General features: G+C 42.4%; 1 protein-coding gene across 1 annotated transcript in view; it reads left to right on the top strand.

The window, feature by feature from the left end:
• LOC130030321 (signal-regulatory protein beta-1-like) overlaps positions 1 to 14,364 on the top strand; it is a 42,791-nt gene extending 28,427 nt beyond the window's left edge. Inside the window, 3 exon segments of the mRNA XM_056121568.1 lie at positions 13,171 to 13,491; positions 14,037 to 14,249; positions 14,252 to 14,364. Of these exon segments, the coding sequence (XP_055977543.1) occupies positions 13,171 to 13,491; positions 14,037 to 14,249; positions 14,252 to 14,364 (647 nt within the window).
• Positions 14,365 to 23,064: the final 8,700 nt, after the last annotated feature.

The raw sequence follows: 23,064 nt of genomic DNA, 5'->3' as shown, positions 1-23,064 counted from the left end.
TTCCCCATTCTGGTTTCCTAATGGAAGGCAACAAACACATTCTGCAGGAACAGATGGGCTCTTAGTCTGGGAGAATTTTAGCCCCTTGATCTCACACCTTTTCCTCTCATTCTGTCTTGCTTCTTAATCCTTGGTGGCCCCCCATCATCAACAATGTTCACCTGAGCTGGTCCCAGTCCAGTGGCCCCTTAAGAGTCTGATTGATGGGAGCAAGGAGACTCTGACTGATGGGAGAAACTGAGAATCTACAAGGGGACCTGGAATTCAAGAAGGAAATTTCTGCTAGAAAGGAAATTGCTGCTGAGCAGGATTCTGAGGATTTGTCACTCAGGGTAGCATTAAAGCAAGTACTTTCAACATGAGGAGCTTATTCAACACCTAAGGGAGCTACTGCGATGTCCAAGGTGAATGGAAATAAAAGAAACTTTCACAATTGTTCCAGACTCTTCACCCTCAGAGGCCCATTGTTTTTACTGTTTTAAGAGGACAAAGAACTCCAGCTCTGGGCACGTCTTTTTGACCACTCTTCCTGCACTAACATATGCCTCAGAGACCTGGGCCCTACAAAAACAGGACAAGAACACTATTCGGATCACCCAAAGAGGAATCGAAAGAGCTATGCTTGTAGTATCATACTTCACTCAAGTGAGAGAAGGAATCCAGAGTTCTGACCTCCATCAACGATTGAAGATCAGGGGAGCTGCCTCGTTTGCCAAGTTTTCTAAATCAGATGGGCTGGATATGTAATGCAATTTAGAGATGACCACTGGACTAGAGCCATTACCGATTGAATTTCACGGATGTCAAGAGAATACCTGGCCACCCACCTATGAGATGGTTTCACTTCTTAGTCAAGACCCTGAACAAACGGTCTGATGCTCTTCGTGTTCCTGGAGTAAGCAGGAGCCATTGGGCTACATTAGCACATGACAAGGTCGAATGGAGACATTACTGTGCCCGCTCGAGCAAATCAATGAACAACAGGATGACAAGTGATTACAAGTGATTACCCCCTCAGAAAGATTAGAGTTAAAACAGCAAAAAGATTTGATAGCTTGGTTAAGGAAGACAAACACAGAGGGAACAGCGATCCCAATATCTGATAGGTCCCTCAGAAACCTGGTATCTCTGAACTTGGAGAAAATGCAGCACCTGCTGTTCTTGATCAGGAAAACTCCCCCCTCCCCCCAGAAGTCCTCATAGTTTGTCCTGTGCCATTTGTGTGAAACGCTGGAATGTTAGAGTCTGTTGAAATCAGAAGTAGGCATGGGAAGATTTAATGATGGTGGGATTGGTGTTGGAATATTGAATGCAATAAATCATCAAAAACAACTTTATAAAAATGAAATAATTTTTTTAAAAAAGAAGAAATCATAACTGGGAATCCTCAGGTATGAATCTGACCTGACCAGTCAACAAACAGAATAAGCTTCACCATCACTTAAGATCACAGCAGTATGTACCCAACAACATTTAAAATTGGGGTGCTTTAATTTGTTAACTATAACCTTGTAGAACCATAATTAAACTGAAAGATTTTTTTGTATATATTTTTTATATGAGGGCTACATCCTGTGGTACTCAGGGCTTACACTTGAAGACATGAATTGAACCTGGTTCACTATGTGAAAAGGGAAGGCCCAAATAGCTATAATATAGGTTGAACCTATAAAAAAAACTGACTGTTGAGTCTATAAAAAAAACTGAACTTTGCCCCCACACCCCAATCTTTTTTTTTTTGCTTTTTGGGTCACACGTGGCAATGCTGAAGGGTTAGTCCTGGCTCTGCACTCAGGAATGACTCCTGGCGGTGCCCAGGGGACCATATGGGATGCTGGGAATTGAACCTGGGTCGGCCGCGTGCAAGGCAAACACCCTACATGCTGCGCTATCACTCCAGCCCCTCACCCCAATCTTTATACTCTCACTTCTATCTTGTTTCTTAATCCTGTGGCTCACCTGCTTTGATCTTGTTCATCAGCGCTGGACCCCAGCAAACCAGTCTAACCACACACTTAGTGGATACTTAGGGGACATTGCAATTATTTCTAGTTGGGTTATTACCCCCAAACAACTATCACGCATGCTAATTCATCAGTTGTTGTATGGACACAGTTTTTGTTTCTCAGATAAATGCCTGACAGTCTAATTGCTGAGACACAAAATTCACATTCTCTGTGCCTGGCACTGCATCACTAGATCCAGGTTCTGACTCTCAGACTCACATACTGGCCTAAGCATGTCATCTTTAGGAATGAGGCAGAAACTGGCTTCTTTTTATCATTTGCTTACTAACTTCCCTATTCAGGTGATGAGGAAAAACTGTTCCATCACATCTCACATGCACACACGTCTAGAATACATCACCCTAATGTCATTCTATTATAATTTGGGAATAATTAATATAATTCTATTATAATAGAATGGCATTTTCTATTATAATGTTCATCCACATTGCACTCTTACATCAACAATAAATGTTGCCAGTGACATTAATAAATGGTTGGAATAAAGAGGTTTTTCATAAACCATATGACTCTGTCCTAAAGTTTTCCAGCTCCCCTAAATACTCTTCAAATCTGCTGAACCCTGCCTGCAGAATGTAACCATAAGCCCATCATAGTCAGGAGCACGAAAGTTGGAAGTCTGGGACACAACTCACACTCAGACATCACTCTTGCCTGGGAGCTCCAGAGTGTGAAATCACCATGATGACTCCAAGATGTATGAAAGTTCAAGTGGAGACAGCATGGGAACCAAGGTGAGGAGGAAGCATTATCTCTAATAGGCTTGAGCAAGTCTCACTGATGACACTTGATGTGTAACATCTCAGCTTTAACCCCATCCCTGCCTGACTCCTCTTTCACAAGGAAGAAGAAATGCCTGCATGTAAAGCAGGTTACTGTCTTGCACTCATTTTATTGGTGAGAGTCAGTTCCTCTCATGTCAGGAAAGGTTGCACGGGGCAATCTTCTCTGCACGGAGCAGAGTTGGTTCTGCCAGCACACGCACTCAATACTTCAGGCTCCTTGGATGTTCAGGATGTCAGTCTTGGTCTTCTGGCTCTACCTTCTTCCTCTCCACGTGCAGCGGTCTCCACTGCTGGAACTCACAGGTGAGAATCATGTTGGGTAGGATCCCCTTTATTTCTAACGTACTTGTGGATATTTAAGTCTCTAGTAAACTTACAGGAAGCCAGGGTCTAGGTGCTATATTGGAGTAGGAAGGCATGGTATGAACTCTTTCTCTGATCCTTTCCAACTATCTTTATCATAGCTGTCCCTTCTCTACTGTTCTTGGATATTAGTCTTATACTACATTTATTTTATGTCGCACAAATGAGTACAATCATTTCGTGTCGGTCCTTTTCCTTCTGACTATTTCACTCAACATGGTACTTTCCATGTTCATCCATTATATGCGAATTTCATGACTCCATTTTTTCTAGGTCTGAAGCAATAGCACAGCAAGTAGGGTGTTTGCCTTGCATGCAGCCAACATGGCCGACCCAAGTTAGATTCCTCCACCCCTCTTGGAGAGCCTGGCAAGCTACCGAGAGTATCTCACCCGTGCGGCAAAGCCTGGCAAGCTACCCGTGAAGTAGTCGATATGCCAAATACAGTAACAACAAGTATCATGATGGGGACATTACTGGGTCCGATAGAGCAAATCGATGAACAATGGGAGGACAGTGATACAGTGATACATTTTTTGTAACAGCTGCGTAGTATTCCATTGTGTATATGATTGCTCTGGATAAGAACTGCGTGCTGCCAGGAGGATTACTCCATAACTTAGAGGCCAGCCGGGTATCCTAGAGGAAAGGGCAGTTCAGATAGAGAAGGGAGCACCAAAGAAAGGATGTTTGGAGGATCCTCCCAGGAGGGGAGATGCATGTCGAAAGTAGACTATGGACTGAACATGTTTGCCACTCAATGCCTCTTTTGCAGACCACAACACCCAAAAGGAGAGAGAGAACACAGGGGATTGCCCTGCCACAGAGACAGGGGGGATGGGGGGATGGGGGTGGGAGGGATATTATCCATGGTGGTGGAAAATGGTTACTGGTGGAGGGAGGGGTATCTGATCATTGTATAATTGAAACCAAAGCACAAAAAATTGTAAATCTACAACTGCAAAAAAAAATAAAATAAAATAAAGGGAAAAAAAGAAATTAAAATTAAAAAAAAAAAGAACTGCGTGCTGAAAGTAGGTATAGGAACAAACATGAAAATCTCTCAGTATTAGTATTGCAAACCATAATGCCCAAAAGGATAGATGGAGTGAGAGATAAAAGGAAAATGCCAATCACAGAGACAGGTCTAAGGGGTGAGGTGGCAGGAAGGAAACTGGGGACACTGATGCTGTAAGATGTACACTGATAGAGGGATGGTTGTTGGAATATTGTGTGACTGAAACTCGATCATGTACAGTAACTGTGTCTCTCACCATGATTCAATAAAATTAATTAATAAATAAATAATAAATAAATGAATAAATAAGCTGTTTCTCTGTGAACCTATTGCCTACAGTTGTTAACATTTATGGTGAAACAGATAATGCAACTAAAAGCAACCTGAAAAGCAGGCATTGAGTGCTTAACTTCAGTAATTCTCACAGCATCTCACGTGAATGTTATAACCACCTTATCTGATTTGAAGATGGGGAGAGGAAATAAGCTGTCCATCTGTTGCATGAGCGAGACTGATTGATCAGTCAGTTGAAGGCACTGAGGCAGGTCAAGCGAGAGAAATGGTGAAGCACGGAGGACCACAGCTCTCTAAGCTTGTGGCCAGAGAAGCGTTTGCCGTCTCTTTATGTTCTTTCCTATCGTAAACCTCTCTAAAGAATCCAGCAGAGCAGATAGAATCATTAACAAAGGAATGTGGGGGCACAGAATAAGCATATCTCACAAAGACACCAAAGCATATATTGTATTGCATGCCCATGAAGCAAATAGCTACAATCTCCAGGGAGAAAAGCATGGTCTAGTAGGTAGGTTTCACAGGTCAGGACCTCCTCACATCTGGTGTTTGTGATAAGCAGGAGGGCTGTTTAGGAAGGCTGTTTTTTTAATGTTTGAACAAAGCAGATATAGGAAGACCTGTTAACCCTTTCTAGATCAATCAGACTCACAAGCTTCAGTTTGCCCACTTAGTTCAAAGTGGGGTCCTGGTTCTGCTTCCAGCTTGCAGGGAAGTATCCAAGGACTTGTCCTAATATTCTGGCTAGGCACCAACATCCATATAAATCAATAAGTAGATCATCCAGGAATCAAGCCCAGGTAGTACAGATTCGGATCATGTTTGAGCCTTGTTATGCTCCTTAGCTTCCTGAGGAAAGCAGAAGAATGAGAAAATACAGAGAGAAAACAAGACCAATAGATATCCCCATCACTGAGATCACCAGAGTTCATAGTTGGCTATATATATTCCTATACTTTTGTTCCACTCTACTTTATTATGTGCTGAGTTTTTAGCATGTATTGTAATTTCTTTATTTTTGTGGGATATTTATTTGGGCTACACCTTGAAGTGCTCAGGGCTTATTCTTGGCTCTGTGTTTACAGATCATTCCTGGCTGTGCTTGTGGGGCCATATTTGGTGCCAGGTATCAAGTCACTTGCAAGGCAAGTGCCTTAACTCCTGTGCTACATTTCCAGCTTCATATGCTAGAATTTCTCTTTTTAAAAGTAACAAACAATTTATTGGACATTTATTCTTTATTAAGGAACTATTTAAAAATATAACAAATAGAATGCTAACACTCATAAAATTGTTGAAAAGATACATAAATAAATATTTCTGTACAGAAGAGAAAAGACTGAGATTGATCCCATTATGAGTTCTTGATTTCATTTATTTATATTTTTTCAATTTTATTTTCATAAAGTTGTTCACAATAATTGATTATATTCAGTATTTCAACACCAATCCAACCACCATTACCCCTTCCCTCCATCATTATTTCAAGTTTTTTCACCAACACTAAAGTCTGCCCCATAGATAGATGCTAAATAATATATTTTATATTGCTTGCTAAGAATTATATAGGTTTTGTGTGGCCACAAACATGGTTGCATGCTCCTGAATATCTCAAACTTTAAATAATTGGGGTGTGAAGACATTTCTGCAGCATGCTGCTCTCTTCCAAGATTCATTTGTGAATCTCTGTATCTTGGCCATTAATTTGCTAAATGGCATGAGGACGCAGTTCATGGGTGTGACAGCCAGGCCACTGGATTAGCGGGGAGATAGAGAGCTATGGCCCATATCCACCACCATAGGGCCTGGAGTTTTCGGTTACTGGTTCTGTATACCTGGGGTTTTCTTCTGGAGGTTTGTGGCCACAGGGGTTCATCTGGAGTAGGTGGAGAGAGAGAACACTTGCTCCATCTGAGGCACCCCAGTGAAATCAGCTCAACACATGGTCCAGGGATAGCTCTGTGGTAAGCTGCCATCTTCTGCGATTCTTTTGTGAGTCTCGAGTTCTTAATTATAGTGGCTACTTTCTTTACATCCTCAAAACAACCTTGTTTTCTAACATAGTGCTCCCTTCTTTTCCTTCCACTTATCCCGTCCCCCTTTCCCTTGCTTCCTCTTCACTTACCCTTCTCATGTTTTCTCCTCACTCCTTCTCACTTCCCCTTTCCTTTCCCTCCTTTTTCCTTCCACAATATTATGGACTGAAAAGCTCTCACACATCCATGCAGGCAAATACTCTACCACAGAGCAACGTGTCTATAAAGTCTCAATTAAAGTAGTTCTCAGTTTACACGAAATGCACATTGAACATCGGTTTACTTGCTTGTGTCTCAGTTTCCCTACCTCCTTTCCTGCTTTTCTAAATTTACTTCTCCCTTTCCCCAATCTCATAAGACATGCTAACTTCTCTTTTGACATGAGTAGAAATTTTTACATTACCATACTGGAACACCTTTGGGAGAATTATTATCAATATCTATTTTGTATCTATATTGGCATCCTCTATGTCACTTGAAGCTTCACCACCACAGGAAAAACAATGTTGATACATGTTCATATTCATGAACATTCACTAAATGCCAGGTTGAAAATGCCCCAGCTGTTCTGTCCTGGGATAATCTGAATTAAATACACTTATTCCCCCCAACCCACAGATGAGAAAAGGGAGGTGGATCATAGGGATTCAAGGTCACTTAAGGTTAAAGGATATCTGTAACTTGAATTCAGGGAGTCTGATTCTAAAGTTCATACTTTAACTCTAACCCCTGCCAAATACTCATAAATCTAAACAAATACTTTCAGCCCATATTATCTCTATAACTGCTGCCAGCAGGTATGAAGAGTAGGGAAGAGAGAATGTGGGTCTCTGTTCCTGGGATTCTCTTTTTCCTGCATGTAAGCAGGCAGCATTTGTTTTATATGAACTCATCTACTGAGGAACCAGTTTCTTGTGCAATGTCCACTGAAATTATCACTAAAAATAAAACCCAATTATCAAGGAAGTGTCACATTGTTCACATTTGTAGACATACAGTTATTTATTAATCTCACACTGTGTGCCATAAATTGTTATGAAATTGGGGTGTACTGACAAATAGAGACAAAATAGTTCCTCTTATAATGCTTAGTATTGGGGGGATAACAGTGAAACAGACATCATAGGTAATTAATATTTAATTCTATATAAGAAAGTGTTTTGTGAATTAAAAATTAGAAAGTACTGCAGACAGAATATTTGGGAGTAGATAAAGAATGAAGGATGAGATGTGTTTTAAACAGAAGTCTGATGGACATGAAAATAAGAGGGGAGAGTTGAGCAAAGCTTAGAAGACAGTGCAGGGTGGGCCATGAGGATAATTGGGGGGAAAGTGACAGAGAAAATGTCTGCAAGAACCCTGATAAAAAAATTCTTCCTTTGTTGCTCAAGGATTTAATTGTGCTCTGATCGTGCACATTTTTTGCAGTGTCAAAAAAAATAGGTTTGATATTGCAAGGTTTTGAGGATGGAAGCCACTTTCTTCATAATGAGTATGAAATGATTCCACATGTAGTTGAGAATAGACTAGACAACAAAGATTGAAACAACTAGAGGATTTCAGAAGTCACTGAGTTCATGCACATAAAACAAGTTGACTGTGACAAGTCAGTAGTTAGTACAGGTAAAAACCAAGAGCTCGGCTCTAGGACATGAGCTTATGAGCAGTCAACAGGATTTCCTGTTGCACAGTGCTGGAGTAGAGAGAAAAATCCAAGAGCTTTGAATCTGAGATCTGGGAGTATCAAGCTGATAGTGAGGGCAAGGGAGGAAATGAGGAATTCACTTCTGGGATGTTAACTGTGTGATGTTTACTTCTGACTAAGAATCAAGGTCCGGGAGAATTGTACAAAAAGTCCAGAGTTTGGGGGAAAGGTCTGGCCTTGAGTGTGAATGTGAGAATTATGGATCTACAGAGGACAGAGTTTCTCTATTGCCTGGTTTCTGTCAACCTTCTGGTTTTTCTTCTTCCTTCTCTCCACTATTCAGTTTACTCATCTCTCAAGATTCAGTCATAATTATTTGCACTTTGTGACATAAACAGTCACTTTTGTCACAAAGTCTCTCGTTGTCTAATCATCTTCTCTTATTTTTATGTATAGAGTTTGGGGTTTGGTGCCGCAGCTGGTGATGTCCAGGCTCTGTGCTCAGGAATCACTCCTGGGGGTTCTCAAGGCATCACACGCAGTGCCAGGGCATTGACCCATAGTCAACAGAGTGCCTAGAACCCTAAACTATCTCTGCAGTCCCTAATCTTCTCCTGACTTAAAACTCAAACCACCCGAGGCCCTGACCAGAGTAACGAGCCTGGTGTGCCCTGTGAGAGCAGCGCCTCCTTAGGAGCCAGGCTGGTCACACAGGTGCTGAGTGGGTGCGCTCTACCAGCTCACACTTGCAAAATGGAACCACAACTCTATCTTGTTGAGCACAAGAAACAGAAAAAGAATATTGTTACAATCCGGTGTCTGTAAGACCATACAAAGCAATGAACTCTGCAACAGAAGACTTTATTTGGCACAAGTCAAACAAATATGGAGTTTAGAAAGCTGATAAAAAAAAACCCAAAAAAATAAATCTGACCAGTTGGGGCCATCACCTCTAGTAGGAGAGCGACCCCTCTCCCTTGTTTCCAGAATTCATTTATACTTTAAAAACTCAATAGGCTTCCCTGACCTTCTTGTGACACTCCCTAGTGACTTTTCCCTTGATTGGTTTGGTATTTATGTCCACTGACTTCATGCTGGATAATTCTGCTTTTTCATCTGATCCTCATAAATGGATGTTATCCGGTTCAACTGACAGTTACTGGCCAAAGCTGTGCTTTTCCAAAATGACTCTGCTGATGATAAGCAAGGCTAAGTGTTGTGGGAGGGGAGTAGGCCTTCACAACATGGGATTTAATTGTGGTCCAACAACAATAGTGGTCCTCTGATGCAGATCTGTTACCAGAACCATGAGACACTACAAATCAGAGGAAATTATTTTTATATTATTTCATAAAATGCCTAGTCTTTGGGGAGGTAATCCAACTGGAAAGTCCTTCACTTGGTATGAAAAATCATGGAGTGACTCACGGTCCCTCAATTCATAACTCATTTTGTCCAAGCAACTAACTGCTCCGTTTGTTTCAAAACACAAATTTGAACCTTGCTGTTTCTTGCTCTCTTGTATCCTTGATCTCTCTCCACATTCAAATATCTATGTATAAGAAGTACACCTTCCTCTGTATCACTTTTGTTATTATTTTTTCCTTAAATCATTTAGCTCAAATCAAAGACTAATGACTTTTTTCTAATATGCGCTTATTATTATGTTAATTATACATAAGATGAACCAGCCTGTTAAAAGAATAAAATTTGTAGGAATAGAGCACATTCACAATGGTGAAATCATCAACGGCATACATTTCTAGAACTTTCCATTAAGCTGAGCAGAAATTGTGTACCCCAAAAGACTCAAATCTCTCTGCTCCCCAAGTTCCAGTGTATTTTTTCCTCATTGAATTAGTCTATTTTTGGTATACTATATATGTATGTGAATATTTCTCTTTTTATATGTGATTCATTTCAATTAACAAAGTATTTATTTTAAGGTTCATTTGTATTATAGGCCGGATCAGAATTTCATTAATGAGTAGGAATGCAAATATTCCATTTTATACACATAATAGATTATGTTCATTTATTCATCTGTTGAGATAATATTCTATTAATTTAATACAACAAGCTTTTGATAATTATCACAGCAGAATGATGACACCAAAATATATTGATCAGGCAATTAAAAAAGTATAAAATCTCAGGGACATGATACCATGTTCAGTTTCTGAGGAATTTCCATGTATATGTTAGAATTTGCATCTTCCTCTCAGTACTCAGGCTGAGAACAGACACTGCCAGGAGCATCATCTGGGGAAGAGAAGGATGGATTTACTGAGGCCCTGGCAGGTCAGGGATATCCCATTAGCACCACCGTCCCTCTGCTCACACTCATTGGTCAGAAAAGTCTCATGATTCCTCATAATGAAAAGAAAAAGTCCAACATTCCCCGAGTCGAGTCAGACAGTGTAGGAACAGGAGAGTTGCTAATTCCAGACATTCCAGGGAAAGCTCCTAAACCACCCTCTATGCCATGTCCTTAAGCTCCTAGTTCCTAGATTCACCCCCGAGTGACCGAAGCTTCGGATACCACCAAGAGAGACTTTTCCATCCGCATCTGTGACCTGAGTCCAGCTGACACAGGCACCTACTACTGTGTGATGAACATAATAAATATGGAGTTCAAATATCTGTCAGGCACTCAGGTCACTGTGAGTGGTGAGTGCAGGGGAGTCCTTTGTTCTGCTGTGTGACCGCAGTCAGTCAAGTCAGCCTCATTTCTGAGAGCAAGAACTAAGGCCAGGGGAGGAGCTGGTGCTTGTCCTTTGATCAGCTTTACAGTTCACTTCACCTGCCTTTGGAAATCAAAGAAATGAAGGTCACTGAGTCCTGCAGTTTGCATCTGAGGAGAACACTCTGAGAGTTGTTCTCAATATGGAGCATCTTCTCTTTCCTCAGTACCTCCTGTGTGTCCAGCCCTACTCTGGGCACAGTGGAAACAGGGGTCATCGCAATGACCAGAGGCTTTACTCCAAAATAAATTATTTCTATTCCCTCTAACAACGTGCCAGCAATAGGGCTTCGTTTGGTTTTGTTTGTGAAACATCACTGACAAAAGGTGATAAGAGGCACACACTCTGTTCAGTTTGACAGTCTGAAAGTCACGGGGCTGCCCAATTTCAGAAGGGCTGTAAGGAAACCCTGCAGTGGTTCAGAGAAAGACTCACACAGTCACTGAAAACTCTGAGCAGAGGAAAATCTCAACCAGGGAAAATTCCTCAGTCAGGTGACAAAAGGCTGCCTGATGAGATGACGGGAAGTCCTGAGACAATCTTTAGAGGACTCAGTCTTCTCATTTCCAAAATGGCAATAATAATGGACTCCTTTTAGGAGAGTTGAGATGCCATTGCTCAGAAGCTCTGAGTAGTCCCAAACCAGGGGCTAGATGAAAATTGTGAACCAGCTTCCTCCTGCTCATCAGTCTACTTATGCATAGAAGGCAACTAATCCACCAATCTTTGTGGGAAGGTGTAAGATGCAATGAGCCTGGTGAGAGAACAGATGAGTGTTGGGAACTAAGGGTTAAGTTAGACAGGATGAGGAAAGAGCCGGGGGTGGGGGAGGGGCAGAAAAACAGGACCTTGTGTTGAGAACACTGGTGCTAACTTACGTGGAACAGCACTGAGGCATGGACCTGTATTGCTCCATGTTGGCCTGACAGACTTGATATGAGAAAACAGATAAAAAGAAAAAGCCCTCAAGAAAGATATTTGCCCTGGGCTGCCCAAGGCATGAAATTTAGTTTAGAACTAAGCTTGGTTTAGAGTAGGTTTTCTGAGAGCAGTTGTGCTTGTAATCAAAGTATCCTGTCCCCATGCTAAGAATATTGTCCCCCCAGTTCTGGTTTCTTGACATAAGGCAATAAATGTGATCTGTAAGGTACCAATGGGGTGCACAGTCCTAAGGGTGTTAGCCCTGTGACCCCACTCTACAGTCATTTCTGTCTTGTTTCTTAACCATCGGTGGCACTCTCTTCATGGGGGCTGGTCCACAGCAGATGAGCAGTAGTGCTGTCATCCCAAAGCTGTGGAAGTCTCAGTGTCTGAGATCCTCCTTTTCTCCATCAGTGAAATAGTGGCTTTAGTTCAAGTCTGTGAGTTGTAGGGATGGGTACGAAGTCCTGTGGAAGCATCACTATCATCACTAAGCCCCAGAAGAGAGCCTGGTGAGCCGCCTGCCTGGACTCATGTTTGTGCTCTGCCTCCTTGTCTCTGTGACCTCTGACCTATCACTCCACATGGGACCAGGGTCCTCTTCTTTATTTTTATTTTTGGAGAGGAGAAAGGGGGGGGAGGGAGAAGAGTGGAAAGAGGGAAGATATCTGTTTATGTTCACAGCTGGGGCAAGACATGTGGGTTTGGTGTCTGTGCAGGGAGGTTGAGAAGGCAGAAATGGCTGCAGTGTTGAGACTGGGGACAAGGAGAGGGAGGAAGGCCAGAGGAGAGGGGTGGCAGGACCCCGGAATGCTCACTGAGGAGTGTAGTTCCACACAGTGCCATCTCCCTGCAGGGGAGCCAATGGACCACTGGTGTCCCTGGAGCTAGAGATGTGCAGAGGTTAAGGATTCTGGTTAGAAACCTGGGGCAGCCTGAGATCCAGCTGCAGTACCTTGTGTAAAGGCAGAGACCCTGGACTGTGGTTGTGCAACTGTGCAGTCTGTAATGGGGAACCATTTTGTAGCCTTCGCAGCATTGGGCTCAGGATCTGGCAGATATGAAGGGCACAATGAACACTGCTGAGAACTGACAGAATGAAGGAAGGTGGGAGGATGGACTGACATTCTGTCAGTGCGCACATAAAGGGTCCAAAGGTCCTTCTTTGTCAGCCTCCACACTCCACAAAAGCATGCATGGGAGAGTGACTGCTGGGAAGCACTTGAGCTCTGTAAGTTGAGGAGGTTACTGCCTTGTAGGTCATGATGTACTGAACATAGGTGTTTGTCCTTGGTGCACACTCTCCCTGTGCTCACTGTGTCCAAATGCTCCCTTTGTAGCCAAACCTTCTCATCCAGAGGTCTTAAACCCTACAAAGAGGGTCCCACGTGGGCATACAGTGAACTTCACCTGCAAGTCCGATGGCTTTTTCCCCAGAGACATCAGTCTGCGGTGGTTCAAAAATAGGAACACACTCTCGGCCTCCCATACTATTGTGGAACTACAGAGGGAGAGCACCTCCTACAGCATCTCCAGCACAGCCAGGGTGCCACTGACCTCAGGGGGCGTGCACTCCCAGGTAATCTGTGAGGTCACCCACGTCCTCCTGCGTGGGGGCCCTCCTCTCCGAGCGATGGTCAGCTTGTCTGAGATCATCCGAGGTAGACACCCTCACCCCAACCCCTGCATCTCCTTGACCGCTTCTGCCCCCTGAGTTTTGATCTACTGTTCTGGAATCTAAATCCCATCTGCCCTTCCTGATTGCCAGCGTGCTAGATGTGCCCACCACACATGCCTCTTTCCATGGCAAACCTACCTGTATTCTCATACTGTACAGAATATCTCATTTATTTTGTGAAAAGCAACTGAAATTCCTAATTACCTAATATCAACCACCCCCGTGTGCATTCTTTATTTCACTTTTTGGTGATATTATTATGTTCATACTGCATGCAAGAGACTTTGCTTATCCCACTTGTTTCTTCCCTAGTAGAAGCTGTGCCTGACGACTATTCTGTGTGAGATACTGTGCTATTGGTTTCATTCTTGTGCAAAGAGCTCTCCCAGTGTGAGCTCCTACCTAGCTCTGTGTGCCTGGGACTGTTGGGGTGAGTTTCTGCTGTGTATTGGAATTTAAGCGCTAAATCCTAGGTCCTGTGACTTGTCTCTCCCCCGAGATCAGAGCTTCTGCCCTGGGCTTTTTCAGTTCCACCCACGCTGGAGGTCTCCCTGTTCCCTGCAGTGGGCAACCAGGTGAACCTCACCTGCCAAGTGAAGAAGTTCTACCCCCAGAACCTACAGCTGACCTGGCTGGAGAATGGAAACATGTCCCGGGCAGAAATGGTCTCCCTCCTCCTAGAGAACAAGGACAGGACCTTTAATCGGACCGGCTGGCTCCTGGTAAACTACTCTGCCAGTAGGAGAACATGGCTTTCACCTGCCAGGTGGAACACGATAGGCAGCCAGTGCTCACCAAATCACACACCCTGAGCTCAAATGAACAACCTGGTAAGGGTACAAAACTACTGATCTAGCTTCCTTTTGATCTTAAATATTATAATCATACTGATTGTACAGACTTTTAGAAATCTCTGCCTCCATCATGCATTCCAAGAAGAACCACTAGGATGAGGTTGGTGCCAGGTGTTGGACATAAATAAATCTTGAGAAATAAAGTAGGGAGGGACCGAGATATACTACAGTGAGTAACTGCTTGACTTACATTCAACTGATTTGTGTTTAATCTCCGAAAACCCAAATGGTACCCCCCCAAGCTATCTAGGAGTGACTCTTAACTGCAGAGTCAGGTGTAAGTTGTGAGCAGAGACAGGTGTGGACAAGCCAATAAAGAAATAAAGTGGGGAAGGAAGGTCATAATTCATGAGTCCTGCCTCCCACTTGATTCTCCTCACAGCGATTCCCTTCACCATCCAACTCAGCTCATCTCCCTCCTGTTTTCTAACCCTGGTGAGACTTGATTCCATCCCAGACTTCCATTTGTTTCATCTGTTTTGTAAGATCACCCAATCACACTGGGACCTTCTGTCTGTGCAGACACAGAGGAAACCCTACCTAGTTGAGTCCCATTGGTCACCTGCGTGTGGTGATTGGAATCAAGGATTTCCTGTGTCCTCTAGTTTGTAACAATGGAACTGCATTCATCATCAACATTCTGCACGGTTACCACTGGAAATTACTTTCCATATACAATCTCCTTTCTGCTTAAACCATCCCCTGAGTTTAGATTTTTACAGAAGAGATTTGGGGAGCAATGAGGGAAGGATGATTTAAGACTTCCTACTTTAAACCAGATGGTCGGAATGAAATAATCCAGGTCCATGACTCCTGAGGCAGAAACCACTACCCATGACACCTGATATGTGATTGTTGATGTGCTTCCCCATTGTTGATGGCATTATTCAAGGACTTGCAGTTTCTGTTTATGTGAACAAATACATCTTTTTTCTCCTTCATGAAACATGAGGACAATCCAGTCAGGTTTCTGGGAGAACCTTCCAAAGTATGTACACACACACACACACACACACACACACACACACATACACACACAAAGACCCAGCATTATTCCAGCATGCCCTAAAGTTGTCTTTATCTGCTGGTCAGGGGAATGAGAAAATTTCCTCAAAGAAGATGCACACGGAATTTATTTTATTGTGCCCATAGCACCACAGTCCTATTTGCACGTCTAGCTAGAAATGGAACCCAGAACTATGTTGTTCTATCATTGTTTTCCATTTTCATTCTGGTACCAGAATTAACAATACAGTAATGGTATATTGTTCCATCACCCACACCACAGTAGACAATTATTCCCACCAATATGCCAAGAAACCCTTCAATCCACCTCATCTTCCCTCTACGTAAGGACAGTTCTATACACTGTCTTTATTAACTTTTAATAGAACATTTATTGCACTGTTCGATTCCTCCGCCCCTCTCGGAGAGCCCGGCAAGCTACCGAGAGTATTCGATATGCCAAACACAGTAACAACAAAGTCTCCAATGGAGATGTTACTGGGCCCGCTCGAGCCAATCGACGATCAACGGGAGGGCCTTTACCTTTACCTTTACCTTTACCTTTATTGCACTGTAGCACTGTTCTCTCGTTGTTCATTAATTTGCTCGAGCGGGCACCAGTAATGTCTCACAACAAATTGTGAGACTTGTTACTATTTTCGGCATATTGAATATATCACGGGAGCTTGCCAGGCTTTGCTGTGTGGGCAAGATACTCTCGTAGCTTGCCGGGCTCTCCAAGACAGGCCGAGGAATTGAACCTGGGTCTGCCACGTGCAAGGCAAATGCCTTACCCACTGTGCTATCGTTCTAGCCCATAAACATTTATATTAATAAAAATTAATCTCTTCATTTAAAAAATTTTAACAATGTAAAATAGTGTCATCAATCACTTTGTTTTTATTTGGGGCTACATCTGACAATGTTCCTACTTACCCTGTAGGAGGTGCCAGGATCAAACCTGGGTGGCTGTGAAAGGCATGAGTAAATTCATAAGTGTATGAAGAAAAATGGTGAATACAAATAGATTGGGGGTGCCAATAAGATTTGGTTTACTTTGTGAAGCATATTCTGTTTACCTCAATGCTAAATGTTTCTACTGCTTGAATTATTCCTCCCCACAGGACTGGAAAAGAGACATGCCTGCTGTTCCATTTTTTAGGTAGACACTGGGGGTACCAGTACCAGCCCTCTGGATAGGCCATTGGATCAGCTCCCTGGATCCCACTGTGGCACTGCTTCCCTTGTAATCCCTCTAGAAACACTTTCTCTAACTTTGGGAAAATTTCCAACAGTCATTCCCAACTCAGAAAGTTGGATACACAAAACTGTTTTCATTGGGTTGCCAAGTAGACATAAACCAGGTGTTAAGCACTGTGCAGGGTAGCTTCAAGTACTTTATAATTCATATCTCAAGTAAAGCAACTATAATTAATCTCCTCTATGTACACAGAGATTCCTATACTTTAGGACAGTTACTATTTTCTTGTTATATTTCAGGGACGGTTATTGTGGACTTCTATTTTTTGTTTACCCTGATAGACCGTAACATTCCTTAATCATCTTTCTAAGGCCTGAGCACTATGCTAGTGACACTTTCAATAAGCAGATTCCCTTGGTGTGAGCTCACTTTTTCTAACAATTTTTTGTCTCCTTGGTCTGTCTTTTGATGTGGGATTGCCTAACTGATGGAGCTCTTCCCCTACGATCTGTCTGCTCACAGGTCAGAGCTTGTACCTTGTGGAGTTTCAGACCCACCCTCTACGGAGACTTTTCAATCCCCCATGTTAGGGAACCCATTGAGAAGTTTCACATTTAGTCTGAGGATTAGCTCAGTAAATTAAATAACAAATTTTGATATCTGACTATGCTTTCTCTTCATCCTCCTTCAATGAAGACAATCTGGGAGGTTTAGCCTGTGACTGATGAAATAAAGGAACCTCTTCTTTTTGGGCTTTTGGATCACAGTCTGAGATTCTCAGATTCTTCCTCTGTACTCAGAAATTACTCCTAGTGGTACTTGGACAATCATATGGAATGTCAGGAATCAAACCCAGGTTGGCTGCATGCAAGGCAAACACCATCTCCCATGGACTATGGCTCTGCCCCAATATTAGGGAACTCTTTACCTTGATTTCTTAATTGATCCTGAACCAGGACAGCAGTGAAGTTCAAAAGTTTCAGTATAGTTTCGGCACTGGCATCACAGATGGAAGAACTAGAGTTGCCTGAGAATTCACTTCTCTATAACTCCTTTAAGTAAACTCTCGTGCATTGATTTCCAGGTCCATCCCATATACATTTCTTCCTGGGATTCCTCTTTTGTTCCAAGGGAGCAAAAGAGTTGGTGCTGTTAGTAATTGCTGTGTCGGCATTTACCTCTACAAGAAGTTGAGCATGTGACTGTAAGTTTTGGGGGGAATGTGGGGTGGACATTTCTTCCTAGGATTCCTCTTTTGTTCCAAGGGAGCAAAAGAGTTGGTGCTGTTGGTGCTGTTGGTGATTGCTGTATCTGGCATTTACCTCTACAAGAAGTTGAGCATGTGACTGTAAGTTATGGGAGGAAAGTGGGGTGAACATCTCTCCATCAAGGGAAAGTGAACACAAGGGGCCAGTCTGCAAATCACACATGGCCAGGACCCATGTGAAGTTAAGAAACATTAACACGCTGTTCTCAAAACTTTTGGGCGATGATGAATTTTTCTAAGATTCTCAACATCTAAGAAACAAATGAGTCCTTGGGATAAGACTGAATTAAGAGTGTTCAGAGATTACCACAGAGCTCTAGGCAAAGGAAGAAAGGGGATAAATAAGGACCAACTGCATGAAGGGTATCAGAGACTTTTTCTAGAATATTTTATCATGGAGATATTAGATAAAGAATTCTCATCGAGAGTAATTCTGAGAAATCCAATATCAGCTGCTCTGAGATATTTTTATCTTCTCGAAACCTTTTCTGACAGGGTGGGAATGATAAAAAATGTTGTCAAAACCTAGGAGACTGTTGATGTGCAGAGCCCTCTCTCAGGAGATGCCCATATTTCCAGGAAAGGTACTTCAGAAGGAGAGCAGCACCAGGACTCACACAGGGAAGTATTCCTTGAATAAACAGATACTGAAGTGTGAACTGTTTCCCACAGCTATTTCCTCAAATCCTGCTGTTATCGCCTCAGTCTCTGCTGCCACCTTCCCTTTCTGTGTAGTGTGGCCAAAAGAAGTTGGGATGAGAAGAAGCTTCAGAATCTACTTTAAATGCATTCCCTCTTCTGAGACATCCACAAGATCCTGATACCTTTCCTTCATGAAGATGCCCCAGTTTGGGGATTTCATCCACACTTTGAAGCAATGTTCATGAGAGAACACTCAGAAAATTAACTCCTGACATCACCGTAGAATATGAGAAAGAATCATTAGAATGTGAAAAACAAGACAGATCTTTGTATCTCAGAATACTGCTCATTCACTGCTCTGGGGTGGCCCTAATCTACAGTCAAGAGTTATCTGATCTGACTTTTTTAATCCTCAAATTGTTGAGGTTCTCTATTGATAATTAAGCATTAAATCTATAATTATCCTTACTTTTATGCTAATTATTTTATTTTAACTTTAAGTGACAGTAAATTTACTTCATTTTGTACAATTTGACTTTCACTGAGCAAAATTCAAATTATCCACATGAATCAATGCCCGTGGAATTTTCCTTATAATTCACTTGGGGTATTTTTTTCACCTCCAACATCCTCTTTATAGCATCTGATATATTTTTTATGTATTTTTAATTGAATCGCCATGAGATAGAGCATTACAAAATTGTTTGACATTGTGTTTCAGTCATACAATGTTCAAATACCCACCAGTGTAATTTCTTAGCACCCAGTGTCCCCAGTTTTACTTCCCACCCCTTCATGTCACCCCCACTCCAGCCTATCTCTATGACAGGCCCCTCTTTTCTCTCTTTCTCTTCTCTCCTCTCAATTTAGGCATTATATTTGAGTACAGATGCTGAAAGGTTATCATGTATATTCTTTTACCTGCTTTTAAGACTTAGTTCTTGTCCAGATGATCATTTCCAACTAATGTTATAATGTATCCTCCTCTATCTCAACTACCATCTATCTGCACACCATTAAACACCATTGACTAGTCCCCCTGACCCACTTTCCCTGGCAATGGGTTTTAGTGTCATACTGGTTTTCTTTAAATCCCACAAATGAAAGCAATCATCCTATATCTGTCCTCTCTTCTGACTCATATTATTCAATATGATACTCTCCAAGTCTATTCATTTATAGGCAAGTTTCATGACCTCATTTTTCCTTATAGCGGTATAGTATTTCACTATGTAGATATATCATAGTTTCATTATCCATACTTCTGTTCTCGGGCATTCAGGTTGTTTCCAGCCTCTGGCTATTGTGAATAGTGGTGTAATAAACATAGATGTGCAGATGATATTTCTATGGTATCCTTGGACTCCCCAGGGTATCTTCCCAGAAGTGGTTTTGCTGGGTCAAATGAGAGCTCAATTTCTGGCTTATTGAGGAATTTCCATATTGTTTTCCAAAAGGACTAGTCAACATTCCCATCAGCAACAAATAAGGGTCCCTTTCTCCCGAAATCCTCACCAGCACTGGTTGTTCTTGTTCATTTGTATGTGTGCCAGTCTCTGAGGCATGAGATGATATCTCATTGTTGTTTCTGATGGTTAGTGATGAAGAGCACTTTTTCATGTTGTTTTTGGCCCATCAAATTTTTTTTTGAGGAGGTTTCTGTTCATTTCTTCTTCCCATTTTTTAATGGGTTTTGGTGTTTGTTTTTTATAAGGTTCTGTAGTGACTTGTATATTTTTTAATATTAACCCCTCATCAGATGTGTATTGAGTAAATAGTTTTTCAAATTCCATGGGCTGTCTTTGTATCTTGGTCACTGTTTCTTTTGAGGTGCAGAAGCTTGTTACTTCATTGTATTTCCATTTGTTAATCTTTGCTTCCACTTGCGTGGCCACCGGTGTTTCAACTTTGAAGATGCCTTGAGCTTCAATTTTGTGGAGGATTTTGGTCCAAGTTTTCTTCCATATATCTTATGGATTCAGATCTGATTTGAAATCTTTAATCTATTTTTGAGAATACTATTGTATATGGCTTTAGGTAGAGGTCAGAGTTCGTCTTTTACATGGAACAGTCTAGTTCCAAGCATCACTTCTGAAAAGGGATTTCCTTGCTTCACTTCATATTTCTTGCTCCCTTATCAAAGATGAGGTGATTGTATATTTTAAGGTCTGTTGCAGGATATTCAACTCTATTTCATTGGTCTGCAGGTCTGTCTTTATTCCAATATGATACCGTTTTAATTACTATGACTTTGTAGTAGAGTATGAATTGGGGGAAGGTGATGTCACTCATCTTCTTTTTCTCAAAACAGCTTTAATTATTCGTGGGGGTTTATTGTTCCATATTTATTTCAGGATAGTTTTGATCAATTTCTTTGAGAAATGTTATGGGTATTGTTAGGGGAACAGCATTGAATCTGTACAGTGCTTTGGGGAGTATTGCCATTATGATGATGTTAATTCTCCCAATCCATGAGCAGGATCCCCTGTTTCCAGTTCCTTGTGTCTTATTTTTTGAAGTAATGTTTTGTAGTTTTCTTTTATGTACAGGTCCTTTCCCTCCTTAGTTAATGTGATCCTGAGGTATTTGAGTTTCTTGCCGCAATTGTGAACAGGATTGTTTCTTTAATAACACTTTTTTCTTGTTCATTATATGCATATAACAAAGCCATGCATTGAAATGATCGTCTGTACTTTCAATGCACGTACGCTAGCATCAGATGCATCCATCGAGGACCTGATGGTACAAGCGCGAATGATCAAGTATGACATCATTGGTCTGACCGAGACAAGAAGGCACGAATCTCACCATGCTGTTTTCGACACCGGAGAAGAATTGATCCTCGGAACATGCGATAAAAGAGGTGTTGGAGGCGTCGGTGTCCTTGTCAACACAAACTTGGCCAAGAGCATTGATTCATTCGAATGCCTAACAACCCGAATCGGACGTTTACATTTGAATAGATGTGGCTCACTGCCTGCAGTTTCTATCTTCGTTGTCTACGCACCAACATCTCATTATGATGAAAGAGAAATCGAGAAGTTCTACATGGAGCTAGAGAAGTTCTATAAAGAAGACCACACCTTCTACAAGATCATTGTGGGTGATTTTAATGCCAAGATAGGACCGAGAAGATCAGCTGAAGAACTTCACATCGGGACCCATGGCCTAGAATGGAACGAACAGGGTGAGAGACTGTCTGAGTTCATCATGTCGACCAAGACCATTCATGGTAACTCACAGTTCCAGAAGGCAGAATCTAAACGATGGACATGGGAGTCTCCCGGTGGACGATTCCACAACGAAATAGACCACATCATATTCAATCGACGGTTTTGCCTGACTGATGTCGCTGTTGTCCCAAAATTTCGAACGGGATCGGACCACCGTCTCCTTCGTGCAAAATTCTACTTCACAGAGCGGGGAGAAAGGGCTGCAAAGTTCAAAAAGAGAACTCCCAGAATGACCACCAACTGGGAACTCTTTGGTACTATTGCGGCAACATGGGAAGATGCCATTGTTGACAACATTGACGAGGAATACGATCGACTGGTTCAGCACCTCCATGAATGTGCGAGGAACGCCAAGAGAGAGATAGCCACAAAAAGTCGCCTATCTTCGAAAACTCTTGAGCTAATTCGCCAGCGTGGTTTGGCGCATGCCTCAGGCAACCGCAAGCTAACGTCCGAGCTTGCAAAGCAGTGCAGAGATGCGATCAAAGAAGACCTCAAAGAGAGAAGAGCAGAAGTACTGATAGATGCGGCAGAAGCTGGGAAAAGTATTCGTAACGCCCGCCTGTCCTTCGCCAACTATAAGACCAAGATGACTGCCCTCCGACGTCCTGATGGATCCATCACATCCTCCAGAACGGCAATGGAGAAGATTATCCATGACTTCTACTCAAATCTCTTCGATAGCCATGTCCACTTGCCGACATACCAAATTCCACAGGATGGGTATGTCGTTCCTAACGTTCTCCCTTCCGAAATCCGACACGCCATTTCGTTGGTAAAGAAGCAAACAGCACCCGGCCCAGACAAGGTCAGACCTGAACACCTGAAGAACCTGCCGTCAGTACTCATCAATACACTGGCTCGGCTCTTCACTCGCTACCTGTCTGAATGCAAGGTTCCGTCCCAATGGAAAACCAGCAGGACCATACTACTGTTCAAGAAGGGAGACATCCATGACATTGGCAACTATCGCCCGATCTGCCTATTGTCTGTCATCTACAAGCTGTTCACTCGAGTCATCCTGAATAGGATTGGCAGAACACTAGATGAAGGACAACCATGCGAGCAAGCAGGGTTCCGCAAAGGATTCAGCACCATCGACCATATCCACACGGTAACCAAGCTCATTGAGGTTTCTCGGGAGTTCAAGATGCCGCTCTGCTTAACGTTCATTGATTTAAAGAAGGCCTTTGATTCTGTTGAGACGGAAGCGGTCATTGAAGCCCTAGCCAATCAGGGCATTCAAGCCCAATACATCAGGATCCTCCGTGAGCTGTATTGCGGATTCACTACCAGGATCTCACCATTCTACAAAGAAGTGATCGTTGATGTCAAGAGAGGGGTGCGGCAGGGT

The sequence above is a fragment of the Sorex fumeus genome, unplaced genomic scaffold (genome assembly GCF_029834395.1).
Source record: "Sorex fumeus unplaced genomic scaffold, SorFum_2.1 ptg000044l, whole genome shotgun sequence".
Lineage (NCBI taxonomy): Eukaryota > Metazoa > Chordata > Mammalia > Eulipotyphla > Soricidae > Sorex > Sorex fumeus.
The sequence above is the reverse complement of the archived record's forward strand: the minus strand, read 5'-3'. Positions and strand labels throughout refer to the sequence as shown.